The sequence below is a fragment of the Meleagris gallopavo genome, chromosome 29 (genome assembly GCF_905368555.1).
Source record: "Meleagris gallopavo chromosome 29, MGAL_WU_HG_1.1, whole genome shotgun sequence".
In the NCBI taxonomy this organism is placed as follows: Eukaryota; Metazoa; Chordata; class Aves; order Galliformes; family Phasianidae; genus Meleagris; species Meleagris gallopavo.
This window is the reverse complement of record NC_139432.1, coordinates 1,007,509-1,026,258: the sequence shown is the minus strand read 5'-3', so window position 1 is coordinate 1,026,258 and position 18,750 is coordinate 1,007,509. Positions and strand designations below refer to the sequence as shown.

At 62.6% G+C, this 18,750-nt stretch overlaps 3 protein-coding genes across 10 annotated transcripts; 1 reads left to right on the top strand and 2 right to left on the bottom strand.

Moving 5' to 3' along the window:
- Positions 1-309: 309 nt before the first annotated feature.
- On the bottom strand, positions 310-1,599 carry HEXIM1 (HEXIM P-TEFb complex subunit 1). Its single transcript, XM_085211323.1, has one exon. The coding sequence runs from the start codon at positions 1,408-1,410 to the stop codon at positions 568-570; it is 843 nt and encodes a 280-aa protein (XP_085067449.1). The 5' UTR covers positions 1,411-1,599; the 3' UTR covers positions 310-567.
- A 734-nt stretch (positions 1,600-2,333) lies between these two features.
- ACBD4 (acyl-CoA binding domain containing 4) lies at positions 2,334-7,837 on the bottom strand. 6 transcript variants are annotated; one of them, XM_085211316.1, is made up of 10 exons: positions 7,676-7,830; positions 7,488-7,608; positions 7,329-7,413; positions 7,132-7,252; positions 5,914-6,027; positions 4,848-4,954; positions 4,446-4,587; positions 3,523-3,689; positions 3,240-3,281; positions 2,587-2,913 (listed from the first exon to the last, which is right to left on the bottom strand). In XM_085211316.1, exons 1-10 carry the CDS (start codon positions 7,743-7,745, stop codon positions 2,803-2,805), a joined length of 1,080 nt encoding a protein of 359 aa, XP_085067442.1. In that variant the 5' UTR covers positions 7,746-7,830; the 3' UTR covers positions 2,587-2,802. The 6 variants fall into 6 exon arrangements, with proteins under 6 accessions (XP_085067440.1, XP_085067444.1, XP_085067441.1 ...); XM_085211314.1 differs by having other exon boundaries at positions 2,334-3,281; XM_085211318.1 differs by lacking the exon at positions 7,329-7,413 and having other exon boundaries at positions 2,334-3,281; positions 7,676-7,837.
- A 342-nt stretch (positions 7,838-8,179) lies between these two features.
- Positions 8,180-18,130, top strand: PLCD3 (phospholipase C delta 3). 3 transcript variants are annotated; one of them, XM_010724456.4, is made up of 15 exons: positions 8,180-8,869; positions 10,479-10,637; positions 12,549-12,777; positions 13,396-13,525; positions 13,906-14,131; positions 14,785-14,986; positions 15,113-15,257; positions 15,338-15,490; positions 15,556-15,681; positions 15,866-16,025; positions 16,397-16,513; positions 16,585-16,733; positions 16,883-17,018; positions 17,390-17,539; positions 17,608-18,130. In XM_010724456.4, exons 1-15 carry the CDS (start codon positions 8,662-8,664, stop codon positions 17,694-17,696), a joined length of 2,379 nt encoding a protein of 792 aa, XP_010722758.2. In that variant the 5' UTR covers positions 8,180-8,661; the 3' UTR covers positions 17,697-18,130. The 3 variants fall into 3 exon arrangements, 2 of the variants coding, with proteins under 2 accessions (XP_010722758.2, XP_085067446.1); XR_002121784.3 differs by lacking the exons at positions 16,585-16,733; positions 17,608-18,130 and having other exon boundaries at positions 17,390-17,535; XM_085211320.1 differs by lacking the exons at positions 16,585-16,733; positions 17,390-17,539; positions 17,608-18,130 and having other exon boundaries at positions 16,883-17,383.
- The last annotated feature ends 620 nt before the right edge of the window (positions 18,131-18,750 follow it).

Below are 18,750 nucleotides of genomic sequence, written 5' to 3'. Positions count from 1 at the left end.
GGGGAGCTCTGCTGCGACCTCATCCCCGAGGAGGAGGAGACAGGAAAACGAACCGAGCCTTTAGGTGAGCAAATAAGCATTAGAAAGGTGTAAGCTGTGCCCGTCGTACACAGCGCAGCGCGGTGCCCCCCTCTGTCGGCCCGGAGCCCACCGAGCACAGCAGCGCCGGAGCCTCAGTGCGCACAGAGCGGTGCTGAGCTCCGTGAGGAGCTCCGTTTCTCCGTGGCCGAAATGCGCCGAAAACGATTCAAACTGCATTCCCTCGTGGGAGAACACTTTGAACATTCCCCAGAAATCACACCGAAGCTGTTACAGTTACAAGTAATTAAATTTATTAGACCTCTATAATTTTTTTTTATAGTCAGTTTTGGCCAATTTACACTTTTTTTTCTTTTTTTCTTTTTTTTTTTTTTCCTTTTTGGTTTAAACACACACACACACGAGGAGGAGGAGGGGAAAAAAAAAAAGAGCATCATCATGAGTTCACTTTGACAGCGACCCCTCCCCACCCGCCCCCAAAGGGGGAGGGCTGAGCGCCGCGTCCCGCAGCTCCGCTCCGAGGGTCGCTCACTCCGGAGTCGCCTCCGCCGCTCTCACGTCCCTCTCCCGCAGCAGCTGCAGGTTCTCCGCCCGCAGTCGGTCCACCTCCAGCTCCAGCAGCCGCGCCGCCTCCACCGCCTCGCCGTGCTTCTTGCTCTCCATCCTCAGGCGGTTGTTCTCGTCCTCCATGCGGGAGAGGCACTTCTCCAGCTCCAGGTACTCCTTCACCAGCTCCTGCTTGCTCATGTTCTGCAGGCTCTCCACGTGGTACCGCTCGTAGGTCTCCGAGAAGTCCCTCTGCAGGAACTCGCTGCCGTCCCCCCCCATCCCATCGCTGCCGCCGTCCTCCTCGGCCGCCTCCTCCAGGAAGTCCTCCTCGCTCGTATCGTCCGATTTGGCGGCGGAGCGCCGCGGGTACAGCCCGGTTTTCAAGTCGGGCTCCTCCTGGTCGTGGTCCTCCATCAGGAACTGCGTGGTGTTGTAGGGGGCCACGGGCTGCCCCTTGGCGAACATCTCCGCGCGGAGCCGCGAGGCGCGCAGGCTCTGCCGCTCGTCGAACTGCTGCTTCTCCTCCCAGCTCAGCTTCGAGTAGGGCTTCCAGCGCCGTTTGTTCTTCGACGGCCGACGGCGGTGCTTCTTCTTCGCGGGCCACTCCTGGGCGCGCCCCACGGCCGCGCGGTACCGCGGCCTCAGCCCGGGCTGCGCCGCGCCGCCCTCCGACGGCCGCGCCTCGTGGTCCCCCGCGCCCTCCGCCGCCGCCGCCGCCGCCTCCTCGGGGGGCGGCAGCCGCCCGCTCTCCCCGTCCGTCTGCGCTTCGCCCCGCTCGGGGTCCGCGGGCGCCGCCTCCGGGGCGCGCTCGGCGTCGGCCATGGCTGCGCGCTCCCCTCCCTCGCGGACGGCCGCTACATCGGTCCCGTCCCCCCGGGCCGCGGGGTCACGGCCGCACAGGGGTTAACGCCGCCGGGCCCGCCCCCCCGCGCGCATGGCACGCGCCGCCGCCTCCTTCGCCTCCTTCTCCTCCTCCCTCCGCGTCGCACCCGCCCCGCCCCCCCCGCGCCACCGCCACCACCACCACCCGCCGCCGCCTCCCGACTGCCGCTCCCCACCCGCTCCGCCGCCTTATATAGCTGCGCGCGTCCCGCGCAGGCGCGCTGCGTGCCCCGCCCCGCAGCCAATCAGCGAGCGCGAGGGGAGGAGCGTATCGCTTAGGCACGCCCCCTCGCCGTTCGGCCGACGGAGCGACGATTGGCGGGGCGGAAAGTCGATCGCGCATTTCGACCAATAGCAGAGAGGAGGCGGGTCGGGGCCGTACCACTCGTGGAGGGGGGGCTCCAGGCGCGCGGCTCCGCGACCTTCAGCGCCGCAATGAGGGCAGCGCTCCGCCCCCCCCCGCCCCTCCATGGTACTGCCTAAAAGAGTCCGCGCCGAGCGGAGGGGCACCGAGCGGTGCTGCGATTTCGTCGGCTCGGGACCGTTCCACGGAACTCACAGCGGGAGCGGGGGGGAGTGAGGGAACAGAGCCGGGGGGGCAAAGGGAGAAAGAAAGGGGGTTCGGGCGGAGGAATCATGAACCGCCGCTCTGTGATGCGGCTGAGGCCGCGCGGAGGGAGATGTAAACAAACCCGAGCGGAGCGAGTCCCATCTTAAAGGAGCCGCGTCCCTTTTTTCGTGGGTAGTGGTGGGGGGTGGCAGCGGAGCTCCTGGAGTGCGAGGAGCGGGCAATGGGCGCCCCGGGGCGGAGAAGCGCCGGTGGTGCGCGGGCTGCTGCCTCCCGCCCTTCAAGAGGTGGCACCGGGTGCGGTGGGATTTCACTGCAACCGATGGCATCGCGCTACAACGGTGTCACGTGCGGGGAACCGAACCGAACCGGGGGGACCGGCTGGCACCGGGCCCGGCCCCGTACGGGTGGTGCAGCCCGCAGCGCCCCGGCTTCGTTCGGCGCCTGCAGGGACGGCACCGCCGGGTGACAAAGGGACGGCGCGGTGGGGCATCCCCTCGGTGTCCCCCCCTCCCCCCCCCCAGCAGGGCAGCGCACACAGCCAGAACCGCACTGAAAAGGCAACTTTAATCGGGGGGGGCCGGGCTGAGCCCCGCCTGGCAGCGCCCTGACCCCGCTGCCGTCTGTGCCCCCGCGGGTTCCCCGCCCCGAGCGGCACCGGGTCCCCGCGGCTGCTCCGCTCCGACCTGACGGCGGTGCGGGAGAAGCAGAACCGGGAACGGTGGCGGCTGCGCGGGGCGCCGGGAGGCCGCGATGGGGACGCGTCACCTCTTCCTGCCCCGCCAGCGCCGCAGCAGCCACTGGGTGACGAAGGGCCAGGCCACGAGGAACAGCAGGGTGTGCGGGGACGCGAGTAGCGGCCACGGGGACTCCGCCTGGAGAGGGACAGAGAGGTGTGGGGAGAGCGGGGCGCCACCCAAGGCCCTGAGCGCTGCCGTCCCTTTTGTGCCCATCGTCCTGCTGGGGTCTCACCGCATCGCTCCGCTGTTGTCAGGGACGGGGCACGGGGACAGAATTGCAGGGGGACACGTTCCTCGCACCTGTCCCTGCTGCCTGCCCCACGGCCACCTCCTGCTCTCCTGCTGAAGGACCCCTCCCCAGCCCGGTCACCGCCCCCAGCAGCACAGCCGGGGTCACAGAGCCGCACGGACGTCGCACAGGCCGGCAGGGACTGCGCAGCGCTGCCTCCCAACCCACTCACCTGCACAGCGAGCAGCTCTCCGGGATCGGCCCCAGATGTGTCCTGCAATACAGAAGGGGTTTTGGGACACAGCCCGGCTCCCCGTCCGGCCACCGCGTCCCCATCCCGCGATGCGATCGGGACCGGGGGCGATGGGAATCACGGGGGCAGCCCTCCCCGCTCGGCCCTAAGGCAGATTCGAGGGCGGCTCCACCTTGCCATGATTCGGCACAACCCGCGGTCTGTCCCCACTCCGCCCCCGGCCCACCCCGAGCCGCCCACCCGTGGGAGCGGTGCCACGTACCTTCGTGCAGGTGAGCAGCTCCAGCTCGCTCAGCCGCTCCAGCACGCGCTGCATGTCGTCCTGCAGGGCCCGCACGGTGCCAGCCACGTGGGCGTCCAGCTCCGGCAGCAGCTGCGGCTCCACGGCAGGGCTCCCCGCATCCTCCTCTGCCCCGGTGAGCTGCGGATCTGCAGGAGCAAAGGGAGGTGACGCTCAGAGACGAGGCAGAGCGAGCTCTGCGGCACACGGACGGCACGCCGCTGGCAGCAGCAGGGCTCTCCGTCCCAGCGCTGTCGGATGGAGGATCTCCGCTTCTCGGCCCCAAACCTGCCCTGCCGCCTCCCGATAAGCCCGGCCGCCAGCAGACCGGCAGGCGCTGGCAACAGCACGGCTGCTCCTCGGCCCCCCGCGCCCGCCTTTATCGGCCTCGTTACAAGTTAACTCCCAAGGTCAAGCAGCCCCGGAGGTTTGCGAAACATCAGTGGGGAGCTGAGTGTGTCGTGGGCTGGAGAGGGTGGCAAAACCCCAATGTCTGGCAGGATGGGCACAGCCACCGGGGCTGTTCCTCACTGCATCCCTGCTGGGGACCGCCAGGATGGCTGCGGAGGTTCTGTCCCCTGTGCCAGCACCTCCAGGGACACCGAGGCCGGCTCTACGGAGAGCTCCCGGCCCCAGCTGGCACAACCGTATCCAAGGGCACCGAGCAGGTGCTGCTGGCAGGGCCGCACCGCGCTGCAGCTGAAGGATGTACAGCATTCAGCACAGCCCTGACACTGCGGGACAATAAAGGGGATCTGACCTGGAGGGGAAGCACCGAGCTGTTTGGGAACCGAGGGGTGAGGAGGGCAGATGCGAGGATTCGTGGCTGCCGACCATCGGTGCTCATAGCCTCACCCCAAGCATCCCAGGCAGGCGGGGAGCAGCGGGAGCCGGGCTGCACCCACCTCTGTCAGAGCCCCGGGCTGCGAGGTCGGCACCGCCGCTCCCCTCCCGTCTTCCGCCTTCACCCCGCTCTGCCCGCCCAGCCACGCACCCGGCCGAGACGCTCTTTGGGACCAGCCCCCGCTCAGCCAGCAGCTGCCCAGCCTGCGTGAGGGTAAAGAACGACCCTGAGACCCCCGGGCCCCACCGCCAGCCCGCGAGGCCGGGGCTGAGCTGCAGCGGCTCCTGCTGTGCGCTCTCTTCCCCCCCGCCCTGCTGCAGCCCCGCAGCCTGGGAGCTCGGGGGTCTCGCAGCGCTCTCAGGAAAGCGGCGAGGAGCCGACGGCAGTGCAGCAGCGCCTGTAAGCAGCGGAGCTGCCGGGACCGCAGCGCGCCTCCAGGCTGTCCTGCCCCGGGGGACGTTACCTGCTCAGGCTCCATCTGCTCCACGGTATCGCAGAACACTTCCCCCTCCGAGTCGCTGGTGCCCTGGCTGCCCTGGCGCGTGTCGGCAGCAGGAGCCGGCCCCGCTCCTGCAAGGAAGCACAGGCAGCGCCGGCGTGATGGGAGGCGGCTGCGGAGCCGCTGTGCGCGTGGGGCGAAAGCTCGGCACGGCCAGCAGGTCTGCGGGCAGCAGGAAGCAGAGGTGTGTGCACAAAGCAAGGCTTCAATTCCTCAGCAGAAGGAGAAGCGCTCATTCCTGCCGCTCGGCCACAAAGCGTCGCTCGCACCAGGGAAGGACACTGGGGCACAGGGGGCAGAGGGGCAGATTCATCGTGGCTGCGAACGCAGGGACTGCGCCCCGCTGCGCTGCAGGGCCCGGCTCACAAGCCGGCACAGAGCTCTGTAGGAACGGGGCTGCGTCCTGCAGGGACCTCAGCACAGCCCTCAGAGAACGGCAGCTCACACCCCACGTGTCCCACTGCACTGAGCCCCCACCGCACACCCGCTCAGCTCCCTCGGGCGCAGGCCGGGCGCAGACCAGCGCTGCTCTGTGACCACACGTGCTGCCGGTGGCAGGGCTGCCTGGCTCCCCCACAGCACACAGCCGACAGCAGGGGCCGCTCCGTGCCGCCTGAGCCGCGCGGCCGCACCGAGACCCAGCACTGCACGTGTGCCAGGGGCTGCGCAACCCAGGGCCGGGGCTCAGCGCAGCAGCTCCCGCCCCGCGGGCTGGGCGCACCCGGCTGGAGGATACTTCCACACACACCTCCCGGGGCGCTTTGCCCATCCGTGCCTTGCTCTATCCTCAGAATTAGGCCTCCGCACACAGCCACGAGCAACACAGTCACCCAACACGCTCAGGGTTACGCTGGGGGGTCAGCGGCTGCCCCACAAGAAGCCCCGGCCCTGCATGACACGCAGGTGGGGTTGGACCAGACGTGCCTGAAGCCAACAGCTCTGCGTTGGGACGGAGGCCTGGCCCAGCCCCGACGCCACTGCCTCCTCCATGGGGTCTCTGCCGGCTGTTGGCCACACCGGGGAGACCAACCTGGCGTCTGCTGCCCGTCCTGCTGCTCCCTGGGCAGTGCATCCTCCGGCCGCTCTGAGGCCGGGCCGTTCGCTCGCTCCTCCTGGCCGTGCTCGGCCGGCTGCTCCTGCTCATCTGCAGGGAGAGAAAGGGAGCAGAGTTAAAGTGCTGCGGATCTCTTTGCGGGGCTGCCCACCCTCTGGTGGATGTGGGGCACCCCAAGCCCCCACGGGGTGTCAAAGCCCACGGGGTTAAGCGCAGCCATGCAGCATTTCCAACAGCCAGGACTTTGCTCCCCGCTCCTGGGCAGGCGGCGATGTGGCAATGCTGCCCTGCACCTCGTCAGGGCTGCCCGGGCACCACCAGCACCCACCCACCCAGCACAGCCTCCAAAATCATCTCTCTCACCTGGATTATCATTAACAGCTGCAACGACAACAACAACAACAACAAAAAAGGCTCACGGTGAGCCTAAGAACCTTTAGCACAAATAACTCAACAGCTTAAGAAGTTGGTTGTTTTAAACCACATTTCAGGCACCCGGTGTTTATCTGCCTTGCAGGCAGTGTGAGGTTTGGATTTCAATGAGACACTGTCATTTCTGAGTGACAGCAGTGCAGGAGGACACCCACAAGTGGGTAAGGACGGGGAGTTCAGACCCCGCTTCCATGTCACAGAGAAAAGCAGAGTCTATTTATGTGTTATACAGTAAAAAGAACAAAAACACCTGCGAGGAAGCAGCCATTGTGAGGCCAAGCCATGCAGGAACACACCCTACCAACGTGTTTTGGGTGTCTGTGGATGCAGGGGGAACAGAGGGGGCAGCGATCTGTCAGAGCTCTTCTAACATCAGCATAGCACTGCCAGCTTATACTGCTAACACAGCCCAAAGCTCACCTGCTGCAGAGCAAATGGAGGCAGCACCCAGCAGCCTCACAGATGGTTTTTTTCCCCGCACGAGGCCGCCCCAACACCTCCCCACCCCCTCAGCCCCTTTCCAGCCCCGTTCCTCAGCACACAGCCCCGCGTTTACATCAGGTGAGCGCAGCCTGGCACCGTGCCTTGCAGGAGGAGCAGAGCCCGGCTGCCACGGCCATGTAGGGCTGCGCGCGGGGCGCTCGGAAGCCAAAGCTCAGCTCCTCTCCTCCGAGTCGAGAGGAGGCTGGAGGGCAGCGCCAGGCGGGCGGGATGCGGCGGCAGGGAGGCGAGGCTCGGAGCCGGCAGCGCAGCCCCACTCACCGCCCGGCCGTCGGAAGAAGCCCTCCGGGGGCCGCGGCATGTCGCGGATCACCTCGTAGAGCGGCTCGAAGTAGCGGAACATCTCCTGCGTCGTCTCGTCCGGACGCAGCGTGGCGATGATCTGCGGCGGCGGGCAGAGCTGTGCTGAGGGCCGGCCCGGCGGGCGGCGCCGGCCGGAGCCCCGCGGCCGCCGTTACCTTCTGGGCCACCTTCTTCATCTCGGCCACGTACGCGGCCATGGCCTCCTCCCTGCTCATCCGGCCCAGGCTGTGCCACGCGTCCCTGCGGGGCGGACGGCGCTGAGCCGGGGCCGAGCGGACCCCGCGGCGCCCGATGCGGGGCCCTGCGCTCCGTACCACTTGTAGCGGCCGATGGGGTCCCAGAAGCCGGGCCGGGGCTCCTGGCAGCGGCCCGCCGTCGCCTGCTTGTAGTAGCTGTAGAAGCGCAGCATCTCCTCGTAGGAAGGCCGGTACGAACCTGGAGCACCGCAACGCCGTCAGCGCGGCCGGCGCCGGCGCCGGTCCCGGCCCCGGCCCGCACTCACCGCTCCGGGGCAGCCCCTGGATGACGCGCACGGCAGCCTGGAACTGAGCCCCGCAGCCCGGCTCCGCCATGGCCCCAGTCCGCCGGCCCCGCCGCTCGGCTCTCCGTGAGGGGAAGGCGCGCGGCCAATCAGCGCGAGGCTTCCGTCGGCGCCGCCGTGCCGCGCCCAATCGGCGTGCCGCTTGCGAAACGGGCCGCGCTGTCCCGCCTCCTCCGAGCCAATAGCGGCGTAGCGCGGGAGCCCCCTGCTGGAGGCGGGACGCGCTGCAGCCAATGGGAGAGCGGGGAACGCGCGCTGTGGCGCCCCCTGTCGGCCGCGGGGAGGAACAGCGCGGGGCGGGGCGGGAGGGGACGGAGTGCGGGGACAGGGAGTGGGGACAGAGAATAGAGACAGGGTATGGGGACAGGGAGTGGGGACAGGGAGTGGGGACAGAGAATAGGGACGGTATGGGGACAGTGTGATGGGATAGGGCATGGGGACAGAGTATTGGGACAGGGTATGGGGACAGGGAGTGCAGGCAGGGATTTGGGGACAGGGAGTGGGGATAGGACGTGGGGACAGAGTATAGGGACGATATGCGATATGGGAACAGAGAGTGGGACAGTGTGATGGGGTAGGATATGGGAACAGAATAAAGGGACGGGGCATGGGGATGGGGTACAGGGACAGAGTATGGGGACAGGGAACGGGGACAGTATAAAGGGACAGGGCACGGGGACAGGGCAGAATAAAAGGACGGGGCACGGGGTGGGGACATTATAGGGACATTATAGGGACAAGGCGCTGTGGCATCGCCCCCCGTCCCGCACCGCCCCTGCATTCCTTCCCCGTGCGTCATCTGGCGGGGGGGGCGAAGCTGGAAGCTGCGCTCACGCAGCGCTGTTTGTTCACCCCGAGACGGTGCGGGATGGGGGAGGGGGGGGTGGCTGCACGGGCGTGCGTGCAAACACACGTACACACATGTATGTGCACGCACACACGTGCATATGGCCGCACACACACACACGTATGTGCATGCAATCCTCCTCCCCCCCCCCCTCCGATCCAAAATCTCCACTGCAAACCCAACCCCCGGGCTCCTCCCGGTACCGCCCCGCTCCTCCCCCGCACGGCCCCGGGAGCGCCGGACGATGATCTGCGGGCGGAGGGCGCGACCCCGCCCCGAGCAGAGCGGGGGGGTCTTGAAGAAGTTGGGTGAGTGCCGGGGCAACGTGGTCGGGGGTCTCAAAGGGTGGGGGAGTCTCCTTGGTTGGGGGTCTTCATGGTCAGCAGTGTCCCCCATGGTCGTCATCCCCATAGCTGGGGGTCTGTGTGGTTGGGGGGTCCAAAGGTTGGAGGGGTTCCCTGTGATCAGAGGTCCCCACGGTCAGGGGTCTCCTTGGTTGGAGTTCCCCATGGTTGGGGGTCCCCATGGTTGGGGGGGTCATCGTGGTCAGGGGAGCCTCTATGGTTGGGCATCCATCGGTTGGAGGTCTCCATTCATGGAGTTCCTCATAGTTGGGGGTCCCCATGGTAAGGAGTGTATTCCATAGTCAGGGTCCCCACAGTTGGGAGTCCATGTGGTTGGGGGGTCCAACGGTTGGAGGGGTTCCCCATGGTCAGGGGTCCCCATGGTCGGAGGTCCCCATGGTCGGACATCCCCATGGTTGGGGGTCCCAATAGTCAGAATTCCCATAATTGGAGTTTCTATGTGGTTGGAGTTCCCTCTAGTCAAGGGGGTCCCCATGGTCAGGGGTCTCCGCAGTCGTGGGTTCCTATAGTTGGGGGTCTCCGTGGTCAGGGATCCCCACGGTTGGAGTTCCCCATGATTGAGGGTCCCCATGGTCAGGGGTGTCCCTATGGCCTGGGATACCCATGGTCAGGGGTCCAGTGTTTGGGTTCCCATGGTTGGGAACAGCCATTTCCCACCGCAAGAGCAGTGCATGGCTGCTGGGGCTGTTCTCAAGGAGCAGTTCCAAAAAATAAATAAAACGGAGGAAATAATTTCATGGAGAATGGACGGAAATGTCCCGTCAGAGCGGGTATGTGGCCACCGCCAGCCTGGGGAAGGGTTGGAGCTGTGCAGGGCGGGTGGCAGCCCCGCTCCTGGTGCTCCCACACTGGATTGCAGCAGCCGAGCTGGCATTGCACAGCTCTGGCCAAGAGCTCTGCATTGTGAGCACAGCTCTGTGTCCACAGCTTGGCCGTGTCCCATCCCTCCCGGCTGCACAGTGTGAGAGAAGCTGACCGCAGTGGCCATCCCATCCCATCCCATCCCATCCCATCCCATCCCATCCCATCCCATCCCATCCCATCCCATCCCATCCCATGATGTCTGTCCTGTCCTGTCTGTGCCATCTCATAGTGTTTGCCCCACCCCACTCCACCCCACCCTACCCTACCCCATCCCCTCTGCCCCATCCCATCCTGGCTGTCCCATCCCATGTCACCCTGTCCTGACTGTCCTATCCCATTGTATCTCTCCCACCCCATCTGACCCATCTTGTCATGTCTGTCCTGTCCCATCCCATTACATCTTGTCTGTTCCATCCTATCCCATCATGTCTCTCTCATCCCATCCCCATCCCCATCCCCCATCCCATTCCACCTCATCCTGTCTGTCCCATTCCCATGCCATCCTCATCCCATCCCATTCCGTCTCATCTCATCCCCATTCTCTCATCCCCATTCCATCCCCATCTTACCTTAACCAACCCCATCCCACCCCATTCCCACCCACTCAATTCCATCCCATCCCATCCCGCCCCATCCCATCCCACCTGTCCCATCCCACATAACCCTGTCCCATCCTGTCCCCCTGCAGGTCTGTCAGAGGATGAGGACCTCCAGCTGATGCTGCAGGGCTCCCTGCTGCTCAAGGTGACCTCACGGCGGGCGAAGGAGCGGCGGTACCGCCTGCAGGAGGATGGGATCACCGTGGTGTCTGAGCGGCGCTTCGGGCGCATGGCCTCCAAACACAGCTGTGAGTGCTGGCACTGGGGCTGGGGGCACTGGTGTGGGTTTGGCATGACCCCCAGTATGGCCAGGTGGGCTAATCTTAACCCTAACCCTAACCCAGACCCCATATGGGACCCCGACTCCAACCTTAGACCCCTCTTGGTGATGCCCTATGGTCCCCATCTGAAAACAGGCTTTGCCCCCCAGCCGTGGACCAGTGCCTCCCAGTGCATCCCATTGCATTCTATTTTATTCCATTGCCTGCCTGCACCCTGTGTGTCCATTGCCTCCCAGTGCATCCCAGTGTACCCCCTTGCATCCCGGTACATCTCAGTGCCTTCCACTGCATCCAGTGTATTCCTTCATCTCTCTGTGTATCCAGTACCTCCCATGGCCTTCCAGTGCCTCCCAGCGTATATCCCATTGCATCCCGTTCTATTCCATTCTATCTCATTGCATCCCATTGCATCCCAGTGCCTCCCAACGTATCCCATTGCATCCCAGAGTAACCCACTGCATCCCAGAGCCTCCCAGCGTATCCCATTGCATCCCAATACCTTCAGTGCATCTCACTGTATCCCATTGGGTCCCATTGCTGCCCATTACATCCCATTGCATTCCAATGCCTCCCAGTGTATCCCATTGGATCCCATTGCCTCCCAGGGTATCCCATTGCATCCCCGTGTATCCCAGTGCTTCCCAGTGTGTGTCCTATTACAGGACAGAGCCTCCCATTGCATTCCACTGCATCCCGTTGGATCCCATTGCATCCCAATTTATCCCTTTGCATCCCAGTGCCTTCCAGTGCATCCTATTGCATCCCCATGACTCCCATTACGTCCCCTTGCATTCTGTTGCATCCCAGTGCCTCCCCATATACCCTGTTCTATCCCATTGCATCCCAGTGCCTCCTAGCATATCCCATTGGATCCCATTGCCTCCCACTGCATCTCATTGCATCCCCATGACTCCCAGTGCTTCCAATTGAATCCCAGTGCCTCATAATGCATCCCATTGCATCTCAGTGCATCCCATTGCGTCCCAGTGCATCCCAGTGTCTCTCACTGCATCCCAGTGTATACCATTGCATCCCACTCCATCCCATTCTTTCCCATTCTATCCCATTGCATCCCAGTGCCTCCCATTATATCCCACTGCATCCCACTGTATCCCATGCATCCCACTGCCTTCAATGTATCCCACTGCGTCCCAGTTCCTTCCATTGCATCCCACTGCATCCCAGTGCCTCTCACTATATCCTATTGCATCCCAGTGCCTTCAGTGTATCCCACTGCATCCCATTGCATCCCATTGCATCCTATTGCATCCCAGTACCTCCCAACATATCCGATTTCATCCCAGTGCCTCTTATCGCATCCCATTACAGCCCATTGCATCCCAGAGCCTCCCCCTGTATCCCATTGTATCCCATTGCACCCCAGTGCCTCCCAGTGCCTCCCGGTGTATCCCAGTGGATCCCAGCACCTCCCATTGTATCCCATTGCATCCTGGTGCCACCCAGCATAACCCATTGTATCCCATTGCACCCCAGTGCCTCCCAGTGCCTCCCGGTGTATCCCAATGGATCCCAGCACCTCCCATTGTATCCCATTGCATCCTGGCGCCACCCAACCCATTGCATCCCATTGCGTCTCTTTCCCTCCCATTACATCTCAGTTGCATCCCATTTCCTCCCATTGCCTCCCACTGTATCCCATTGCATCTCAATGCCTCCCTATATACCTCATTGCATCCCAGTTCCTGCCATTGCATCCCAGCACTTTCCAGTGCCTTCCAGTGCCTCTCAGGGTGTCCCACTGCCTCCCGTTTCCTCTCTGTCTGGGATTCGCGTCTTTGGCGCAGCCCACGGGGACATTAGTTGGCTCTGGTGTCCCCATATGACGCTCATTGGAACCATCCCTTTGTGTCCCCGCAGTCTCCGTTGCACACATTGTGTCGGTGCAACGGGGGCACCACTCGGAGGGGCTGCGCCGGTACGGCTGTGCCATCCCTGAGTGGAACTGCTTCACCATCACCTTCGAGGGCGGGCGCAGGAACCTGGACCTGGGGGCACGGGATGAGGACGTGGCACTGCGCTGGGTGCGGGGGCTCCGCACGCTGCGGGGGAGGCTGCGGGGCATGAGCCAGCGGGAGAGGCTCGAGCAGTATCCTATGGGGGTCCTGGGAACAGCCTGGGGACATCTTGGAGACATCTAGGGACATCTCGGAGACATCTAGGGACATCTCATGGACAACCTGGGGACATCGTGGAGGCATCTGGGGGACAGCCTGAGGACAGCTTGGCAACATCTCATGGGGATGTGTTGGGGCAGCTTGGGGACAGTTTGGAGACCGTGGGAGTAGCTTGGAGACAGCCTGGGGACATCTTGGAGACATCCAAGGGCATCTCATGGACAGCCTGGAGACATCGTGGGGACGTGTTGGGGATAGCTTGAGGACAGTTTGGGATACTGTGGGGATAGTTTGGGCACAGCCTGAGGACATCTTGGTGACATCTCATGGACAGCCTGGGGATGGTCTTGGGACATGCTGGGAACATTTGTGGACATCTTGGGGACAGCCTGGGTGTATCTTGGGGACCTCCTGAGGACAGCTTGGGACAGCTTGGAGACAATCTGGGGATATCTTGGAAACATGTTGGGAACAGCTTGGGGACAGTTTAAGGACATCTTGGGGCAAGCTTGGGGCAGCCTTGGGATATCTTGGGGATATGTTGGGGACAACCTGGGGATAGTTTGGACGCTTTCCTGAACACAGCACAGCTGGATCCATGGCATGCTGCAGCGTGCCGATAAGGATAAGGACAACAGGATGTGCTTCCAGGAGGTGCAGATCATGCTGCGCATGGCCAACATCCACATGGACAATGCCTACGCCCACCAGCTCTTCAAGGTACTCTCTGTCACCTGATGTCCCTGTCTGTCACCAACCAGCCTAATCCAGAGGATAGAGGGCTGGGGACGATGACAGAGGGGACATGACCCACACAGATCCATAACCCAGGGGATGGGGGACTGGGGACAATGACAGAAGGACATGACTCACGCAGACCCAAGGTGACACATGAGGCCCCAAGATCCCCCTGTTGGGATGGGGACAAAGAGTCACTGGGTGTCACCATGCCACCTCCATGGTGGTCAAGGCAGTGAAGAGGTGGAAGACACCCAACGGGACTTGCACATTCCATGGGTGCCCCTGGGTAGCTGAGACTCCCAAACATCCCAGCCCAGGTGGGTCCTTTGGGGTTAGGGTCAATGGCTGCCGTCCCATAGGAATGTGACCACTCTGGTGATGGGCGGTTGGAGAACCAGGAGCTGGAGGACTTCTGCCGGCGGCTGCTGCGGCGCCCGGAGCTGGAGGAGCTCTTTGGGCACTATTCTGGTGAGGACTGCGTGTTGTCAGCCGAGGAGCTGCGGGATTTCCTGCAGGACCAGGGCGAGGAGGGCACCCTACACCAGGCCTGTGCCATCATCTGTGCCCATGAGCTCAACGAGAAGGGTAGGGATGGGGACGTCCCTACTGGAGGGTGGGTGGCCGAAGGGCAGAATGGGTGCCATGGGGACATGCTGGTGGCCACAGTGTGGGCTTGAGGTTCTCCAGGGCTGGACAGACTGCCTCTTTGTCCCTTTGTCCCCCTCACCCTTCCATGGAGGTGGCCTTGCCCTATCTTGGTTGTGGACATGAAGGTTGGGATGGACACCAAGGGACCTCCATGTGCCCTATTGCCATCCCAAGGGTGAATGTGGCACTGCCATGGGGCAGCAGGTTGGGAGCAGTCACCCCCATGTCCCTGTAACCAGCAGGATGTGGGAATACACCAAGGGACTTCCATGTGCCTTATGTGCCACAGTGCCAACCCAAAGGTGAATATGCCAGGAGATAGCAGGAGGAGATGGGATACCAAGGGGACATTTGTGCCTTAGTGCCCTGTCAAGTGGGGGACATTGGGGTGAGGACAGAGGATCTCCACCTCTTGTGGGTGCCACCATGCCATGTCCATGGTGGTCAAGGCAGTGAAGGGATGGAGGACACCCAATGAATGGGACTTGCATGTCTCCTGGGTGCCACAGTGCCTGGGGTGAGCATGGCACTGCCAGGGAACATCCATATGGGGACAACCCATGAGATGCCACCTTTGCCACCTCCCCCAGCCCGGCAGCAGGGCCTGATGACACTGGATGGCTTCACGATGTACCTCCTGTCAGCTGCTGGTGACATCCTCAACCAGGAGCATACTGAGGTACACCAGGACATGAGCCAGCCCTTGTGCCACTACTTCATCTCCTCCTCCCATAACACCTACCTGACCCGCAACCAGATTGGAGGCACCAGCAGCACTGAAGCCTATGTCAGGTGGGTGCCATGAGGTGGCCCGGGCAACACAAGTACTGATCCAGTGGTGGTGGACTGGGTGACCTGGGGACTCACTGGATGATGTGAGTGACACGGGGTGACATGGGGACTCATCCTGCGGTGTAGGGCACTGATGATGGGATGCCGTTGTGTGGAGCTGGACTGCTGGGAGGGTCCCGATGGGGAACCCATCGTCTGCCACGGCCATACATTCACCTCCAAAATCCTCTTCCGTGATGTCATCGAGGCTATCCGCGATTGCGCCTTCAAGGTAAGGCTGGTGCCATCAGCCCTGGGTTGGGCTTTGGGTGCTGGTGCTCAGTGCTGCCCACTCCCATCCCCATCTCCTAGCGATCGCCGTACCCCGTCATCCTCTCGCTGGAGAACCACTGCGGGGTGGAGCAGCAGGCCACCATGGCGCGGCACATGAAGGCCATCCTTGGGGACATGCTGCTGACACAGCCCCTGGAAGGACAGGACCCCGGTGTCCTCCCGTCCCCAGAGGTAAGGCCATCTGTTGTGGTGTCCCCATGTCCCCAAGCAGCTGAGCTTGGCTCTTCGTCCTGCAGCAGCTGAAGGGGAAAGTCCTGGTGAAGGGCAAGAAGCTGCCAGAGCTGCAGTGTGAGACCTGCAGCGTCACCTCCATCCCGGATGAAGAGGAGGAAGAGGAGACAGAGGAAGAGGACAGGCTGCAGGTTGTCAGTTTTTTGGGGTCTCCATCACCTTGGGGTCTCTGTTATCTTAGACTGTCCATGCTTTGGACTAATGTCTTGGGACGTTAGTTGTGATGGGATGTGAATTGTCCTTTGCTTTGGGGTATTTGACATCTTGGGTTGTCCATTGCTTTGGGGCCTCCATCGCTTTGGGGTGACTCCACAGGCCAAAGATGCTTCACATGTGGCCCCAGAGCTGTCAGCCATGGTGGTGTACTGCCAGGCCACCCCCTTCCCTGGCCTGGCCCAGGCCCTGCAGCAGCCCCGGCCCTATGAGATGTCCTCCTTCAGTGAGAGAAAGGCTCGGAAACTCATCAAGGAGGCAGGTAAGGGCAGTGGGATGGGGACAGTGGGTCAGGGACAGAGATGAGGACAGAGCTGCTCTGGCCTCTCCAGGACACAAGGTTGTGGTTCTGGGTTGCTGAGGTGGCCCCGGGCTGGGTTTGGCATTGGCACAGGATGCTCAGGACTGGTTGGAATGGGGGCTCTGGTGGAAAGGTCAGCATTTGGGATCTGGCGTTTGGGTGCAGTGTGTCTGTTTGGGATCAGGTCTGGGGTTGGGATGAAGTTCAAGTTTTGTGGTCCATTGGCATCCAGACTCAAGGTCGGGGTCTGAAGTTTGGGGACAGGTTTTGGGATCAGGTTTTGAGGTCCGTGGCACCATGTGGCCCCCACCCCACCCAGCTGTCCCACTCAGGCCCCACGTTTGTGCACTACACCTCCCGGCAGCTGAGCCGTGTCTACCCTTTGGGATTGAAGATGACCTCCTCCAACTACAACCCCCAGGAGATGTGGAACGCCGGCTGCCAGCTGGGTGAGCCCTCAGCCCCATACGTCTCCTGAAATGCAGCATCCACCCCAATGGCCCCATCTCTGTCCCTGCAGTGGCCCTCAACTTCCAGACGCCAGGCTATGAGATGGACCTGAACACCGGGCGCTTCCTGGGCAATGGGGGCTGTGGTTATGTGCTGAAACCCCAATTCCTGCGCAGCCCCCACAGCGGCAGCCCCCACCCGCTAGTGTTGCGCATCAGGGTGAGGGTCCCCTACTGCTGCCACCTGTCACCTGTCACCATATGGGTGACACCAACCCGTATCCAGCTACGTGTCACCCGCCACCCCTTCCCAAAGTCCCTTCCCACAGGGACCCCCACGGTGCCACTCTGTTCCCCTGCTGTCCCCAGGTCATCACGGCACAGCAGCTGCCAAAGCTGAACCGGGAGAAGCTCAGCTCCATCGTGGACCCATTTGTTAGAGTGGAGATCTATGGGGTGACGGCGGACTGCAGCAAGCAGCAAACTGCCTACAGGAGCAACAACGGTGATCCCATTATAATCCCCATTTCTCTCAGTGCATGTCAGCCCAGTCCCATTATGGTCCCCATTCCTCGCAGTGCATCTCAGCCTGATCCCATTATGGTCCCCATTTCTTTTAATATACCCCAGCCTGGTCCCACCTTTTCCTCCAGTATATCCCAGTGCCATCCCATTCCACCTGGTACATCTGAACTTGTCCCATTATGATCCTCATTCCTCTCAGTACATTTCAACCCGGCCCCAATTTGGTCCCCATTCCTCCCAGTACATCTCAGCCTGACCCCATTATGGTCTCCGTTCCTCCCAGTTCATCTCAGCCTGCTCCCAGTATACCCCATTCCCTGGGCAATGACCCCCCTTGACGCACTCCTGTAGGCTTCAACCCACGCTGGGAGGAGACGCTCACGTTCCAGCTGCGGGTCCCTGAGCTGGCGTTGGTGCGCTTCGTGGTGGAGGACCACGACAGCACCTCCTGCAATGACTTTGTGGGGCAGTTCACACTGCCGCTGGGCAGCATGCGAGAAGGTGGGTGCCCCCTTACTGGGGGAGGGGACAACCCCGTGTCTCCTACGCAATGTCTACTCTGTCCCCAGGGTACCGCCACATCCACCTGCTCTCCAAGGATGGCGCATCCCTGGCCCCTGCCACGCTCTTTGTGCACGTCACATGCAAACGCCCATGATGTCCCCATGGCCAACGCGCTCCTGAACGGGGTGCAGGGACAGAATGGGGACACTGCTCTCCAGCCAGGGTGACAGCAGGGCTGCCTGGGGTCTCCAGTGGGGTAGAGGACCCTGTCTGTGTCCCATTTGCTGGCGCTCACACCCCACTTATCCCCTCTGGCTGAGACCAGGAGGAGATGGGGACATGGTGACAACCAGGACAGGGTGGCCCAGCCACCACGTTCCCAATGCATCTGTAGGGATATGACGGTGACAGCGGCTTCACCAGCTCCATCCCGACTCCTTTGGGCTGCAGGGATGGTGCCTGCCACAACGTCCCCAAGGAGACCCTGCCACCACAGCCGTGGTGCAAACGTGGTTTGGTGCTTGAGAACTGTTGACAGAGATTTGTACCCAGTGCCCAGTGGGTTGAATAAACGTTTATTGAACAGCTTGTCCCGCGTCCCCTTCACTGCTGTCACCTGCAGGAGGGGTGGCTTTGGGGACTAAGGGAGGAGATGCAGGGGGAAATGGCTGAGCCCCCTTTTTCTGATGCTCTCCCCAGTGCTGGGGGCTTGTTGAAGCCTGATTCACCCCACTGTCCCACAGCCCCAGAAAGTCCCACGTGCTCCCAGCTCAGAACTCGCAGCTGATGTCCCCATCGCCACTGCAGGGCGGCTCTTGGCTCTGTGGGGCACAGGAGGGGATGCAGAGCTGCTTGCATAGTAGGGGGACAGGGACACTGGGAGTGCATAGATGGGCACGTGCAGCTTTGGAAACCTTTGGCGTGGAGATCGAGAGCAATAGGGTGATGGAAACATGTCTTCTCGGAAAAAAGGGTTCCATGGACGAATCTGATCCTGATTCTGAGCCTGTGCAGGAGGCACTGGGATGGTGGGAGAGGCCGAGCCCCCAGGAAGGCTGATGGCACGTTGTAGGGCATGCAGGCTGGACTTCGATGGCGTGGAGAGAAAAACATCTGAGCACAGTGCGCCGAGGTGGCATGGGGTGGCAGATGTGGATGTGCTCCAAGCTGGGTCCCCTGCATCTTCGCCCTGAGGGTTCAAGTCTCCG

Bases quoted from the DNA above. Each gene is read 5' to 3' on its own strand.
- HEXIM1 (XM_085211323.1), bottom strand. From the start codon at position 1,410: ATGGCCGACGCCGAGCGCGCCCCGGAGGCGGCGCCCGCGGACCCCGAG.
- ACBD4 (XM_085211314.1), bottom strand. From the start codon at position 7,745: ATGGCGGAGCCGGGCTGCGGGGCTCAGTTCCAGGCTGCCGTGCGCGTC. The intron at 7,609-7,675 runs GTGAGTGCGGGC...GCGGTGCTCCAG, and splicing joins CCAGGGGCTGCCCCGGAGCG to GTTCGTACCGGCCTTCCTAC. The intron at 4,588-4,847 runs GTAACGTCCCCC...ACCCTCACGCAG, and splicing joins AGCAGATGGAGCCTGAGCAG to GCTGGGCAGCTGCTGGCTGA.
- PLCD3 (XM_010724456.4), top strand. From the start codon at position 8,662: ATGGCCGCACACACACACACGTATGTGCATGCAATCCTCCTCCCCCCC. The intron at 8,870-10,478 runs GTGAGTGCCGGG...GTCCCCCTGCAG, and splicing joins GGGGGTCTTGAAGAAGTTGG to GTCTGTCAGAGGATGAGGAC. The intron at 15,682-15,865 runs GTTGTCAGTTTT...GTGACTCCACAG, and splicing joins AGGAAGAGGACAGGCTGCAG to GCCAAAGATGCTTCACATGT.